General features: G+C 42.3%; 1 protein-coding gene across 1 annotated transcript in view; it reads left to right on the forward strand.

Annotated features, from left to right (window-relative positions):
• The window catches only part of MYO18B (myosin XVIIIB), a 362,548-nt gene that overhangs the window by 120,901 nt on the left and 225,514 nt on the right, over positions 1–16,133 (forward strand). Inside the window, 3 exon segments of the mRNA XM_074206167.1 lie at positions 5,595–5,787; positions 10,756–10,836; positions 12,906–13,053. Of these exon segments, the coding sequence (XP_074062268.1) occupies positions 5,595–5,787; positions 10,756–10,836; positions 12,906–13,053 (422 nt within the window).

Raw genomic sequence — 16,133 nt, forward strand, 5'->3', positions numbered from 1 at the left:
AGGAATTCGATAGATACAGCAATGTTCTATTACTGATGGGAGTCATGGTGGGAGTGTCCCTGACTCTTTCTGGCAGGAGATCTATTTGGTTTAATTCAAATATTATTAATTACCCGCTGTGGTCAGGGTGCTCTTCTAGGTTCTGGAACAATAGAGATGAAATGATAAAAATACATTTTCCTGCTTCAGGAAATTTACGTTCTATTGAAGATGCTGCCACATTAGTCCAGATAAGTCAAAACCAAGTAGCAATAAAAGTAACCATACTACATAAAATATCTTTAAACATATAAATGAATAATAACAGAATAATAAATGTGGCCATAACTACCGCCAATAATATTAGTAATAATAGTAACAAACATTTATGTGGTGCTTGAAGGTTAGCAAGATACTTTACAAATATTATCTTGTTTGAAATAAATATAGAATATATATATATATATATATATATATGTATATATGTCTATACAAAGAATATATGACCTATGTCTATCAGGGTTGTCTCTCAAAAAGAAAGTCAGCCTCAGAACCAAAAAGACCTGAGTTCAAGTCCCATTCTGACCTGTACAGGCCCAGTGACCCTGAATAAGTCACAACTTTGAGTGATCTAAATTGGTGTTTCCTTCATGCTAGAAATTACTGAATAGATGCAGATCTGTACTGGTGGAGAGTGCTTCCTCCTCTGATAATCTTTCTGCCAGTGAAAACCCCCAATCCTATGCAAAGAAGAAGAGAAACAAAAGGTTTCTTTGAGGACTGTGATTGGGTGATGGGATGGGCTGTTTCAGGTGGACAGTTAGAGCACACTATGGGAAACTTTGTCAGTCCAAAAGAAAATGTGAAGCCTTCAGCCTGGTTGATGGACTTCCTTTTTTGAACCAGTGGGAAGATAGACAGGAGTCCCTTGTACCTTCTGGCATTGTGATCTAGACCATGAGAGGAAATTCCCTTCTTCTCTCCAGCACCCACCCCCCTTCACCAGTTGCCACATGGAACCTCTCCTTCCCCAACCCGACTCCCATGGTCCCATTGCGTGCCTCCCATCAGTAGATGGATCTCATGGTCAGCTGCATCCTGATTCCTCCCTCTTATCTGCACCTCTTTTAAAGGCATCCAGAACTCTGTGACTTAAGATGGTGTTTGGGCAGAGCTTTGAAGAAAGTGAGTTCTCCATTGTGGATGGAGAGGGATAATATCCCAAGCATGAGGGAGAAGTTGGGTAAGAGTATGGAGATAGGGAATGTTCCTTGTTTATGGACAATCAATTCATCCATCAAGCTACCGTTTATTAAGTGCCTACTATATGTTAAGCCTTGAGTCAGGTGCTAGACAAAAATCAAACATTCCCTGCTCTCTAAAACTTAGCCTTATGTAGGAGACACCCAACACACCTGTTTGCTGGTGTAGGGAGGGAAGAGAATGATATGAAAATAGGTGTAAAGATAGCTTATGTTAAGACTGTGAAGGACCTTAGGAGATTTAGGACTTCGTATTGTATTGTGGAGATTATAGGGAGTCACTGGAGATTTTTGAATAAGAGAGAAGATGTATATGTTGGCTCTGAGTATTCTTTTGGAGTAGTCTAGAGAGAAGACAGAGACTGAAAGCAGAGAGATCAGATAGCTGATATTAAAGGGAGAGTTTAGCTTCCCTCCAAAGCTCCTAGGTGGTGTTAGTTGTCTTGATAATGCTCCCCATCCCACCTTTCATCTCCAAGTACTTCTACTTTGGAGCTCTGGGAATTCACTAGTGTGGGTCATCCCTCCACCCATGCAGGCACCAGCCATCCACTCTCCCTCATCATGTATGATTCATTCTTGCCTCTGTCCTCCCACTGCTGCTCACTAAGCAATCCATCCAGTAATGCCAGGTGCCTTCTCTGGGGCCTTGAACATCACACAGGTACTATGGTCATGGTCATTTGTTTCCCCTGACTCCTCTTATTACCTGATCAGTCTCCCTCCTTTTTCTATCACCTATGTTCTAATTTCTCTCTCTCTCTCTCTCTCTCTCTCTCTCTCTCTCTCTCTCTCTCTCTCTCTCTCTCTCTCTCTGATTTTGTCTTTCGCTTCATGTGTCTGTCTCTCTGTCTTTGTGTCTATCTCTGTCTGTCTCTATTTCTCTCTCTCCCCCTCCTTTCTCTCTCCCTCTCTCCCTCTCATGGTTCTTGGTGGTGGGTAGAGACTGTGATCCATGTAACCCTCCCTCCATTGAACTCTGGATCTATTGCTCACTTTCATTCCAATAAAACGTTTCTGGAGAAAGGTAGAGCAAGGGTTAAGAGAAAATAAAACTAGTCCAAAGAAATGAAGTGATTTTCTCCAAGATCACACAACACATCACAGATACAGCCATGGTCACCTGGTCTAGTTTTCTTGGCCGTGTTCTTTCTTCTCCCTGCCCCGTGTGCCCTTAAGCCCATTCTGGACCACTCAACCATGACTTTATCTCAGAGGAAAAAAATGGCTTGGTTTTGCTTCCCAGTTCCCAAGGGTGGAGGCTGCAGGGCTGCCTTTCCTTTGGTGATATCCTCATGGTTGGCCCATTCTAGCCTTTTAAGTAATTCTGACAGTGATCCACCGCGTCAAACCAGAAAACATATGTTTCAACAAAGTCGTGGAGCCTTTTGTTGAGCTGCCGGGAAATCACCGGAGGTAAATCACCAGGAGCGTGGAGCACAATTTCCAAATCATAGCGTTTGTCAAAGGCCGCAAAGATGCATCAGCAGATTCCGCCTCCAAGGACTTTGCTGTCTACCAAGGGCTTCTCTCTGGGGCTGGTGATTGTCCTTTTGGACTACAGAGATTCAGTTGTTCATGTGCTCATTTGTCTGCTCATCCATCCATTCATTCATTCATTCATTCATCTATCTATTCATTTATTTATTCATTTAATAAGCTGGACCAGAAGAACACTGATATTGGAAGCAGGTTCCAGGTTTCTAATTTAACTCTGCATTGTACTAGCCAAGTGACCTGGAGTAGCTCAATTCCCTCCTCTGGGGTTCAGTTTTCCTCCTCTTTGTCGTGCAACAGATCCTGTGTTCTCAGAGTTCATTCACCCACTTCCCTTATTTTCAGGGGAGAAAAACTGAGGTTCAGAGAGAAATAACTTCCAAAATCATAGACATAGCATGTGATTTACCCAAGATTTGAATTGGGGTCTCCTGTGCTAGGTCTCAGAATCCCTGACGTCCAGGAGCTCACACTGAAAGAAGCAGCTCATTGCTATTTGACCCCAAGTCCTTTGATTTCAGGCTGTCTGCCTGTCCTCTCAAATTGCTGAAAAATTATGTAGAAATCTAGAAATGGGTGGAAGCTAAGTTCATTGTCAGAGCCCAGACTTGTACTAGCTCACTTTGGAGGATGACCTCCACTATGGTGAAGAGATTGGGACTTAGCCTTGGGCTGAGAATCCAAAGGAGAAGCCTGAGGGTTCAACAGGCCCAAGTTGTGCCCATACAGGGGAACTAGAATTGGAAGGATGATGGTAGGATGATTGGAAGGATGATGCTCCCTTCAAATTATGTTCCTTACTGGCTTGTCTTGGGACTGAGAACATTGCCAATAGAAAAGCACCATACTACTTACATGGTTTAGGTCATTGACTCCAAGTAGCCTCAGAGAGCCAGTGTGAATAGACAGTGGGCTTTTCCTTTGAGCAGGAGACCTTGATTCTAATTCTGCCTCCCATGTTCTACCCCTCCACTTGTCCATCTGCAAAATGAGGAGAAGGATACTTGTGCAACCTCCTCTAAGGGTCCTGGTGGGGAAATCACTTCGCCAACATGTAAGGACTTATAAATGCTAGTCACTTGAACCCTGGTCTTTTGACTGTTAGACCTATCCATGTTCACTTATTGTTTTAATTATTATTATCTGGTGGAATGTAGACTACCTCGATTTGGTCTTTATATCTTCAGGGATGAATGCCAACCCTGGTGGCTTATTAAATAAATTGATCAAGATGACTCACGGTGTAGCTGATAGTCTTGAACAAAATCCTGAGCAAATGGCGTAGAGGATGGGTGAGTTAAGAAGCCATGACGATGGGGGAGAAAAGAAAGAGGAATTGTTTTCTAGAAGGGCAGGCTTGGTTGGTGCAGCTCAAGGGCTGAGTCCAGAGGAGCCTGATGATAATGGTTCTCTTTATAGGGACCATTGAAGACTTGGCCCATGGGATAGACTTCCTGGGCTGTTGGGGGCACCAAAGTGCATAGAATCAGGTCTAGAGTCACAAAGATGTGGATTTAAATCACAGTGTCCCAGATAATTACTAGCTGGGTGATCATGGGCAAGTCATTTAATTTTATTTGCCTCAGTTTCCTCATTTGTAATGTGACCTGGAGAAGAAGATGGTATCTCTGTGAAGAAGACCCCATGAAGAGTTGACCATGACTGAAAGATGATGGAACATCAACATCATAATCTTGCTCTGAAGGGATCCCCAGCAGAGACCTAGCAGTAGGTCATTGCAGAGGTCATCTGGCCCAACCTCCTCATTTCCAGAGGAGGAAACGAAAGTCCAGAGCGGTAAAAGTTCTTCTGAAGCTATTGACAGGTTCCCTGTGGGAGATAGAAGAGATATGGACATGGATGCTGGAATGCTCAGATGCCGCTTCACTGTGTGACCATGGACACATACCCTAAACTCCCTGAGTCTTTGTTTTCTCATCTATGAAATGGGCCAATGGGCCTAGGAAGTGTAATATGATTGTCAGAGGACCAATCTTGGAACTAGGAAGATCTGGATTCGAGTGCCACCTTCATCATCTATTTTATGATTTCTTAGTGTTGACTTTGGTAACGTGCAGCAACAGCAAGAACATTTCTATAGCACTTGCAGGTTTTAAAGGTTCTATGTGCATTTTATGGCATTTTATCCTTACCATAACCCAGAAAGGGGCTTGCTGTTATTTTTCCCATTTTACAGATAAGGAAACTGAGGCAAAAGAAGACATGTAACAGGGTCACCTCACTGAAGCTGGATTTGAATTCAAGACCAGCTCTCTAAACGTTCTGCTTCCCAGCTGCTTCAGATACCCCATACCAGTAAAATCACAGACACTGTCTCTCTCCCTACCATTCCACAGCCCTTGTAGGGCTGTCCCAAGGCTCAAATGAGATAATATCTATAAAGAGCTATGCCAGACTTAAGGGGTTACCTAAATGTCCTTTCCTTCTGACTTTTTTGCCATTCTGTAAAATGGGCATCCTGATTCCTGCATCCTTTCTCTTGGGCCATCATGCCCCCAAGGAGCTGGTTGTGCTTTTCCTATTCTCCTCTAGATCTGAGTCCCAAGGAGAGAAGCAAGATGAATGGAGCCATAGCCACTGATGGTTGAGGTTAGAAATGACCTGGCAAGAGTTAACTTTGTAGGAGGAAGGGCTAAAGCCTCCCAGTTTTCTGGTGGTGGCCTCGGAACTAATTACATCCCTTAACTAGGAACTTTACAGCTCAACCCTGGATGAAGTTGAAGGGAACCTGACAGGACATAGGAGAAGTCAGCCCTAAAGGAGAAGCTCCCTCTATTAGGATGTTGGTGGAAGTAACAATTCCTACTGATGCTTCCCTTCCTTTTCTTTCCCCAGGTCATTGGCCTCCAGCCATCTGTCCATGTTCTCCATCATGGTGGTGGACAGCCCAGGTTTCCACAACCCCCGTCATCAGAAGAAGGAACGGGCAGCCACTTTTGAGGAGCTTTGCCACAATTATGTCCATGAGCGGTTGCAGACCTTGTTCTTCCAGAAGAAGTTTGAGTCAGAGCTAGAGCGCTATAGAGAGGTGAGGACCCTCAGCCATTCACCTTTTTAAGAATGCACTCCTGAGGGGCGGCTAGGTGGTACAGTGGATAGAGCACCGGCCTTGGAGTCAGGAGTACCTGGGTTCAAATCCAACCTCAGACACAATAATTACCTAGCCATGTGGCCTTGGGCAAGCCACTTAACCCCATTGCCTTGAAAAAAAAATCTAAAAAAAAAAGAATGCCCTCCTGAAAGGATGAGCCAGGAGGAAGAGTGGGAAGTTTTTTTACTGACATCAAATTATCCCTTAAACTCCATTTCCAAAAGAATGTATTCTTTGGATAATTGAGGACAAAGAATCATTCATTTTTGCTGCTGTTTTCCCAGAAGCTGCCAACTGACTGTTTGTTGAATGAATGTTGAGTGCCATTCCCTTGCTCAAGAACACCTGATGACTCCCTATTATTTATGGCATCAGATTCCTTTCTTACGCTACCCAGTGAAACAAAATTAGCTGATGCCATTTAATTTTGTACTGCAATTATCTCCAGATGTGCCTGTCTTCCATTTTCCAAGAGTGAACTGAGAAAAAAATAGTTGAGCAAAACCAACTCACTATATATTAACCATATTTTATAATGTACTCTTCCCCACTTCAAGACTTTCCACAATTTATACCACCCTGGGTATTCAGCTAACCAAGGGGTATATTGGTATTGACTCCAAGACCCTTGGGCTTGGCATGGTCCAGGATAGGAAGTGTAGGGACCCTGGCTTAAGTTAATTCCTGATTTAATAAAGCAGAGGAAAATGAGCCACGGCCACGGTTTGAGACATTGAAGTTGGCAGCACAGCTGGTTAGACAACCATTTGTTTGGTTAGTGCTGTGTAGATTTCTTCCACTTGGTTAGCCTCTGACACTGAACAGGAAAACTCTTTCTGAATCCAAATTTGTGTCTTGAGCTCCTGGTCTGTCTCCTTGGGTCTCTCCATGGTCTTCCAACCTTGCAAGGGAGAGCTGTGGGCATGCAGTCCATTTGCCTGGTGAAGCCCCAGAGGGGTATGGGATCTCTGAGAATGGAGGTGTCTGGACCATGGGAACACTGGCTTAGAGCCTGGGATCTTGATCCCATTTATCAAGGGCCACCTTGCCTTCACTGATCTCAATGGAAATTTGAAAGATGTTGAAGCAAAAAAAACCAAAAAACACTTGACTCCCCATTGCCCTCATGAGATCACCCAAAGAATCCCCTCCATCCCTGGGGTACAAACTTAGTGCTTAGTTACTTGTCAGAGGACAATGATATCACTTTGGCAAGGCAATGGGGTTAAATGACTTGCCCAAGGTCACATAGCTAGGTCATTTAAAAAATTTACTGATGTTTTACTTTTTGAAATGTGTTATTGAAAGTGTTTTTAAAACTATCATCCTTATGCCTATGCATATTTCTAAGTTACAAAATTTCCTTCTACCCTCCTTCCCCTCAGTGGGGAATAGTCAGGCTAATATTGTATTCATACCTTGTGTTAAGCATGTTTTACAGTTTAGTCATTTTTGGTATGAGGAATTAGGATTAAGGGAAAGAAATACATAAGAGATTTTTTTTAAAAAAGTGAATGTAGTGTTACTCATATTCTGAAGGATTTTGGTTTGTTTTGTTTTTCTTCCTCTGGATGGGGATAACATTATCCACTGTCAATCTACTAGGGTTGTCCTGCTGAGGGAAGCTGCATCCATCATAGCTGATCAGCTCACAGTGTTGTTAATGTGGACAGTGTTCTCTTGGTTCTGCTCCCTTCACTCAGCATCAGTTCCTTTAATCCATTCCATGCTTCTCTAGAGTCTGATCATTTGTGATTTCTAATAAAACAATAGTACTCCATTATATTCATATAACATAACTTGTTCAATCATTCCCCAATGGATGGGCAGCCCCTCAATTTCCAATTATTTGCCACTACAGAAAGAGCTGCTATGAATATTTTGGAACAGGTGGAACTTTTCCCATTTTTAAGAATTTCTTCTGGGTATAGGCCTAGAATTGGAATTGCTAGGTCAAAAAGTATGAACAGTTTTATTGCTCTTTGGGCATAGTTCTATATTGCTCTCCAGAATGGTTGGATCTGTTCACAACTCTACCAACAATGCATTAATGTCCCAATTCTCCCACAATCTCTCCAACATTGATCATTTTCCATTTTTTGTCATCTTAGCCAATCTGGTAGGTGTGAGGTGATACCTCAGAGTTGTTTTAATTTGCATTTCGCTAATCAATAATAAATTGGAGTGTTTTTAAAATATGATTACATATAGTTTTAATTTCTTCACTTGAAAAACTCTCTAGTCATGTATCTTTGACCATTTGGGAAATGACTTATAAACCTTATAAATTTGATGTAGTTCTCTCTATATTTTAGAAAGAGACCTTTGTCAGAAATCCCAGTTGTGAAGATTGTTTCCCAACTTTCTATTTTCCTTCTAATTTTGGCAGCATTGATTTTATTAGTGAAAACCCTTTTTAATTTAATATAGTCAAAATCATTCATTTTGCAGTTTATAAAGCACTCTATTTCTTCCATGGTCATAAATTTGTCTCCTTTCCATAGATCAGATAGATAGAGAAATTCTTGGTCTATTAGTTTATCTACAATATTGCTCTTTATATCTAAATCCTGAATCCATTGTGAACTTATTTTGGTAATAGGGTATGAGATGTGGGCAGCTAGGTAATTATTAAGTATCTGAGTCTGGATTTGAATTCAAGTTTTCCTGATTCCAGGGCCAGTGCTCTATCCACTGTGCCATGTAACTCCTAACATCCGTTCTTTTTTAAACACATTATAATCTTTTTTAGGCAAAAGGTAGATTCAGTAAAAATATTATCTATAAGAAATAATTGCCCTGAGTTTGCTTTAGACCTTTCCAAGTAAAGATCTGTGAAGTCAACCAAACTAACTAAGGTAGAATTAGCTAGTAAGCCAGGGTCCTGGGGCTACCCAGCCTGCCTAAGGATTCTGGGGGTGTGGAGAAAGAGAATGGAGCCAGGAGCAGAGATCACAGGGTCCTCTTGGGGTCATTTCTTAATGATTCTTATTCTGAACTAGGAAGGATTCTAGGTCTGCAGATACAAATTAGTCCCTGTCCTCAAGGAGCTTACATTATATTGGGAGGATAGAACCTGTGTACAGGTAAGAAAGGCTTTGTGGAAGAGAAAGAGTTCCCTTGATTGGATGAAGGGGTGAGGATCAAGGAAGCTTCCCAGACATGGAAGGATCTTCCCAGCACACCTGGAGTAGTAGCTACCCTCATAAATATTACCACTCACCCAAGCAATTCAATGGATTTTGTATCAGGAATGCATAGAGTTCTTCCTATGAAGGAGTTAGGTGATACCCTAGATCACTGGGCTTGGAATCAGGAAGACTCATCTCATGCATTTAAATTCAATTTTAGATATTTAGCGAGGTGAGGCAGCTAGGTGGCACAGTGGATAGAGCACCGGCCCTGGATTCAGGAGTATAAAATGAGTTCAAATCTGGCCTCAGACACTTAATAATTACCTAGCATAATTACCTATCTGTGTGGCCTCGGGCAAGTCACTTAACCCCATTGCACTGAAAAATCTCAAAGAAGAAAAAGTAAAAAAGAAAAATAAGATATTTAGCAATGTGACCCTGTGCGAGTCATTTCACCCTGTCTGCCTCAATTTCCTCATATGTAAAATGAGCTAGGGAAGGAAATGCAAACCACCCCAGTAGCTTTGCCAAGAAACTCCCAAAATGGAGTCACTGAGAGTTAGACATGACTGAAAAATGACTCAACAGCAACACGCTTTCTCATGGAAGAAGCATTACCAAATTGATAGAGCACTGGATCCAATGTCAGGAGGACCCTGGATTCAAATCCTACCTCAGACTTGCCTAGCTGATCCATCAATTTACTTTGTCATCTCTCTGGCCCTCAATTTTCTCATCTATATAATTAATCTGCAAGGATTGCTCTGAGGATCAGTGGAGATACCATGATTTGAAAACCTGAAAGCAAAACATACATATGAATCAATATTTTTTGCATGTAATACTGTTCCTTGCTTCACACTTGGGATTCCATTGGTGTTCTGACAATGACAGATAGCACTTTCACTGGAACTTGGGAGCCTTAGAGAGTACCTAGAACACTGAGAGGTAATTGTATGATTTCCTTAAGGTCATATATTCCATAGATTTCAAAGGCAGGACTTGAACTCAAAGTCTTGCTCACTAGGGCAGCTAAGGGGTGCCATGATGCCTAGAGTTTAAATGTGGTCTCAAGACACTTAGTAGTTGTGCGACCCTGGGAAAGTCACTTCACCTATTTACCTTAGTTTTCTCATATGTAAAATGAGCTGGAAAAGGAAATGGAAACCTACTCCAGGATCTTTGCCAAGAATACCCCAAATGGGAGCATGAAGAGACATATGCAACTGAAAAATGATGGAACAACTTTCAGACTTCAAGGTCGCCATCCTAAAACTCTCTATATTGCATTGTTATGAAGAATCAATGTAGATAGAAAGAGGCAGTCACATCAACAATATTAAAATAAGTAACAGACTCCACTTAAGGACATAGGAGAGGTAAAAAGGAAGCTATGATTTATTTGAAACACTATGAAGGAAAAAGTTTAATTTCTCCTGGGGTGGATGGTCTTAGTGGGAGATGGTGATTGAGTTGAGCTTCCAAAGATGTAGGGTAGGTGTGGGTATGGGGGAAGTTTTCAACAGACTTGCAGAGACTGTGGCCATTTTGGGGCTTTTAATGTTGGTGGGCTTGGATGGGGCACATTCAGATATATATATATTTGATGGTGGCACTTTGATCTCCATCTCTAAAGGCTTCCTACTGACATAAAAACCAACATAGGGACAAAGAAAGCTATGCGTCAGATGTTCCCCAGAAATTATTGTACACCCTCATCAGATGTTCAGAGGTTCTGGAAGGTATTCAATTTTTAAAAACTATCTTTTAGGAAAAGGTGGTGGTTCCCTTTGACCTCCCAGAGCTCTCCCCAAGGACCACAGTGGCAATCATTGACCAGAATCTCTCTCAGGTAAGAAGGCTGAGCATCATGGGTTCCAATTCTTGTGGTTGCTATTATCTTATTGATTACATTTGGATCAATAACATAATTGAGTGGGTGGGCTTGCTTGGAGGTGTCCATTAAAGGAGACTTGGTGCCATTTTATCATGTGTGTCTACATGTGCATGATATATAGATATTACCTCTGTCTTGGAACGGGTAGGGTATAGGGGTCCAAATGAACCAAGGCATTCAGAAGGTGCTTTTTTGCTATCCAGTCATCCAGGAAGTTGATTCTTGGTCTTACCCAACATATTAGGTGGCATCTCTTTCTTTTAAAAAAATATTTATTTGAAGCAATGGGGTTAAGTGACTTTCCCAAGGTCAAACAGCTAGGCAAAGTGGCATTTCTTTCTGCCTACTTTTGCTCATGGATATATACCATTTCTGATCAAGAATCTCTTTTTTTTGCTTTGTTTTTGTTTCAGTTTTAGTTTCAGTTTTTTTTTTTTTGCAAGGCCATTGGCATTGAGTGACTTGCCCAGGGTCACATAGCTCTTAAGTGTCAAGTGTCTGAGATAGATTTGAACTCAGGTCCCAGACTCCAGGGCCAGCACTCTATCTTTTTTACCACCTAGGTGCCCCTCCAGCCAAGAATCTTGCAAGAATCATCTTGCTTCTCTGTCTATATCCACAATGCTGAGCCCAATGTTTGGTGAATACCAAAACCCTTAACAAAAACTTTCTCATTCATTTGTTCTTTCCATTCATTCACTGCCAGAATCTTATACAGAAATTTCCCATTTCCCTTTCCCTCCTTGCCAAGGCACCCTAGAACAACCCTGTGTCTCCTAGAGATGGTTTGCAGCTTTATTTTAGGCGATGGTTGACTAAGCTGCCAATTTAAAGGCTTCCACTGTCCATCAATCTCTTTTGCCCATTTGACATTTTTATTGCTCTTCTCTAACTCTTTCAGTTTGAAGAAACTCTGCTAAAGTCATTCATTTTCTCCTTTCATGTGTTCCCTGATCTTTGCTGTGCCTTGAATTTCAGTTCTGTGAACCATGACTTTTCTACTGCTTTGAAATAAAATTTCCTCTCAGAGGAGACACTATTTTATTTGAAGAAAAGAACTTGAAGCTTCTATGGAAAGTGTCATGAGGCATCATGAGGCAATGGAAAGAACCCTTAGTCTGGGATCAGAGGAAATGGAGCCATATCTTAGCTTTGACATGGTCCATGTGACCTTGGACAAGTCACAGACTCTATGGGTTTCAGTTTCCTCATCCGTAAAATTGACTTGGTGACAGTGAGACCTTCCTTTCAGTTCCAAATCTCAAGATCTTTGATGATGTAACTGGAAGTTGGGTCAAATTCCATTCATTGGGAGAGTGACTCAAGATTTGGTCCAGACTGGGTCTTGTGAGAAGCCAAGTGAAAGATGGGAAACAGAATCACACTGTTGGGATGCTACTGGGTATTGCACAGGTTTTTTTTCCTGACTCAATTGCTGTGTTAATTAGTCTTGCTAAATTATTTCCCCCTTCTTTCTTTTTAATTCTTTGTTACAAAAGATAGTTCCCTGAATGGGACGTGTTTGGGTGTATATTTGGAAATGAAATCATATTTTAAAAAACACTTGGATATTAAAAAATATCACTATCCTTTTGGTGCACATAGCCATACTTGTGGACTGGTCACTATCTCTGGGTTTACTGGGGTTCAGCTGGTCTCAGTTGAACTTATCTGTTAAAACCTGGGAATATCATTGCTAAGCCTCCCATCTCAAGTTTCATCCTTTTATTGACTTAAGCTTTAAGGAAATTGAGTGTCCCTGAGAAAATTTAGCTATGAAAATTGACTCCATGATCCAGAGCTCTGAACATTGCAAATGGTTATTCTCCTCTGATGAATCCATAAATGATCTGGGAAAGAAAGTGTGGGATACAAGTGGAGCTGGAAACTCCTATTCCTGATGCTCAGGAGTCCAAAGCACCATCTGCCCTTCCACAGGGAGGATGGAAGAAGAATCAGCCATGGGGAGCAGCCTGATCCCCAGGCTCTCTCAGCGTGATTGAATGGTGATGTCTCCCTGCCAGGTGCGTGTTCCAGTTGCGGGTCAAGCAGAGGAACCCAAAGGCCTTCTCTGGGTTCTAGATGAGGAGGTCAGGATCGAGGGCTCTAGTGACAGTGCTGTCATGGATCGTTTGTGCTTAGCCTTTGAGAAGAAGGAAGCTGGTACTGATGGTAAGAGCACGCGTGGGGGGGGGGGGGACCAGGCAGAGCTATTAGCTAGCATCATCACTAAAGAACCAACCTCCCTCCCTCCTTCCTTCCTTCCTTCCTTCCTTCCTTCCTTCCTTCCTTCCTTCCTTCCTTCCTTCCTTCCTTCCTTCCTTCCTTCCTTCCTTCCTTCTTTTAATTCATACAATAACCAACCAACTAGCAGTTGAAAGCATTCACTGATCATCTGCAAGACACTAACCATCTCCAATGCTCTAGGTAACTGGGTGGCACCTTGGATAGAACTCTGAACCTGGAGTCAAGAACACCTGGGCTCCAATGAAGCATTAATTACATTTTAGCATTATGACCCACCCTAGGCACCATTGTCTGTCTAAGTTTCTTCATCTTTAAAATAAGACAATAGTCCCAGGATCCTTGGGAGGCTTGAATGTGAAAACATCAGCATAGTGTCTGACACATAGTAGGTTCTTAATAAGTCAAAAAATCAATTAATGAATCAAATGATGGACAACTCATTAGTTCAGTGGGAGGAGTATTGTTATCCCCCAAGCTAGGAAGGCCAAATTCTGCTCTTCTTCTAGTGATGGACAGGAGGCAGGGGAGTGGTCTGTCGGCTCTCAGAGGGTCAACCTGACTGGGGGTCCAGAAGCTCATCTCCCTTGGTCTCTGGGACTGGTGTTTACAGGTGCCTCCATGCAGCCCACTCCTCTGCCAGAAGGAGGGGCTGCCTGATCATCTGTCATCATCACCTCTATCATCAGAGGTGCTACTATGCATTAGGTCACTGGGTTTTGTGTGAGAAACACTGCTTGGGGGTGAGTGCAACATCCTGTCATGGAGACCCCTTCAGCCTGGGAGTTAAGAGGGCTTGGGTTTGAATCTCAGCTGTTTCACTTCTCAGCTGTGGGATCATGGCCCACCTGCTTTATTTCTGTTTGTCTCCTTTGCATGAGCTAAGAGTGGACTCAGTGTCTGTCAAAAGCTCTAGACTATGTGTCCCCCAAACTGCCTCTGGACAGACTTGGCCATAGTTCAGAGAGCCCTGGCCTCAAGTCAGCCAGTCCTGGGCTTCAGTCCTCCTTCTGATGCTTCTTAGCTCAGGGACCCTATGAGAAAGTCATTTGAACTCGCCAAGTTTTCTCATCTATAAATGGAGATAAATATATCCCATTTCTCAGGGGTGTTATAAGGCTTAGATAAGATGGTACAGCTAAAGCACCTTGTAAACCTCAAAGTGGTTCACAGAAATATTTATTGCCACCATCATCATCATCATCATCATCACAGAGGAAGGACATGTCCCTTGTGGAGCAGACTTGGGTGTTAGAGGAAGACGACCCCATTAAAATGTATTCCATTTCTTTTTGTTTAATTACTGATTACTGATACAGAGAAAATAGGCTGTTATTGCTAGCTTCAAAGTCAACTTCAAAGGAAGCTTTGTCAGAGATGGCATTTAAAGAGGCTGATGAAAATTGCAGCTAGCTGATAGCTTGCCTTGGGGTCAAGGAGGTCCTGGATTCAAATCCTGCCTGACATATTTGCTTGATAGCTCTAGACTGTGTGGTCTTGAACAAGTCACTTAACCTATAAAATCCTGTTTTTAGTACTGAGTATTCCAAGAACATTTAAAGGGATTTGATGAATGATGGGCTCCCCCACCTGCAAGGGAAAGGAGGGTTTTCTGGGGAACTCCTTGTATGGCTGCCCAGTAACTGGCACATCCGTCCTGACCACAGAAGTTCCCCAAACTATCTACCTACCATACTGCCTTATCCTCAAGGATGTAGAAACTAGTGGCACTGGAAGGTTTGCTATTTCCCTGAGGGCAGAGAAGCTGCTCGTAGTCCAGACCTTTCTCCCTTCTCCCACCTCCCATCATTTCATATCTCCATCACATTGCCACAAACTGCCTGAAGCAGTTGGAAGGATCCTCCCAGCCCTGGCAAGAAGATGGCCCTATTATGAAAAAGAGATTGTTGTGCAAGGGCCCATGGGCAGGCTTTGAAGAAAATTAGAATCAGAAGATGACCAGAGACTTTGCAGATTCTGTCAACCAGTTACCCTATGAAGCCCCTTGACTGAATTAAATCAGATGGAGGGGGTTCTCAGATTAAATTCCTTTGCATCAGCATGGTTTCAGACTTCTTTGAAGTCCATTTCCCAAGCTTGTCCCTGGAAATCTCCCCTGTTGGGAATTCCCTAAAATATTCTGGCTTATATAAGCAGTTTTTCACTTTTTTTTTTGGTTCATACATCTGTCCCTTAGTATCTTTTTTATGGAAGTCTCTAGAAAAGTTACTGCATGCAGGTTTAAGACCTTATAGGAGTTAAAGTTGCTCAACACCCTATCTCATGGATCCACAGCAGTATGTTTACTCTATTCGTAACTGGAGGACACCATTCAGATCATGAGTCATTTTGCTCAAAAGACATTGCTGAACAAAAGAGAAAAACAAAGAAAGATCCCCAGTACACATGTAGTATAGTCTCCTGAAGGTTATCACACTACTAGTGGAGATCACACACACACTAGAGGTTATGGGTGACTAGGAAAGGCACTGGAAGAATGCTCATAGGAGATAATAACATCAGGGAGAATGGGAAGGGGAGCATGTAGAAAACTATGTGACCAGGGCCCACTTGTATAGGACATAGGGTAACATAGCTTTAATGCTGCAGAGATGTTCTCTGGTGATGTCAGTGTGCTCCCTGCTACTGGCAACTGAGTCTCTTGCTGTCATCTTGTTTCTCCTGAGTATCTTCTCTGATCTCAGAGTTTCAGAGCTGCTCCCTGTTATTCTGAGGCTTCAGTTTTTCAAGGCTATCTGCATCCTAAAGGCAGTGACTAGCAAGGCTCTCCCTGGCAAGTGCAGGTTGGGGTTTGTTTAGTGCAAGGCAAAGTTAACAAAAGATGGGAGAAGACTACGTTTGTCTTTTCTTTTGTATTTTGAATTTTCTCTCCTTGTATAGACTCAGGTCTTGGTCCCCAATAACTATGCACCAGGACTATAAGATGCCTTTCAGCATCTTTTAAATCACTATTATTCTATTACAATCATATCCTTCATTGATTCCTA

This window comes from Macrotis lagotis, chromosome X (genome assembly GCF_037893015.1).
Source record: "Macrotis lagotis isolate mMagLag1 chromosome X, bilby.v1.9.chrom.fasta, whole genome shotgun sequence".
NCBI classification, from domain to species: Eukaryota; Metazoa; Chordata; class Mammalia; order Peramelemorphia; family Peramelidae; genus Macrotis; species Macrotis lagotis.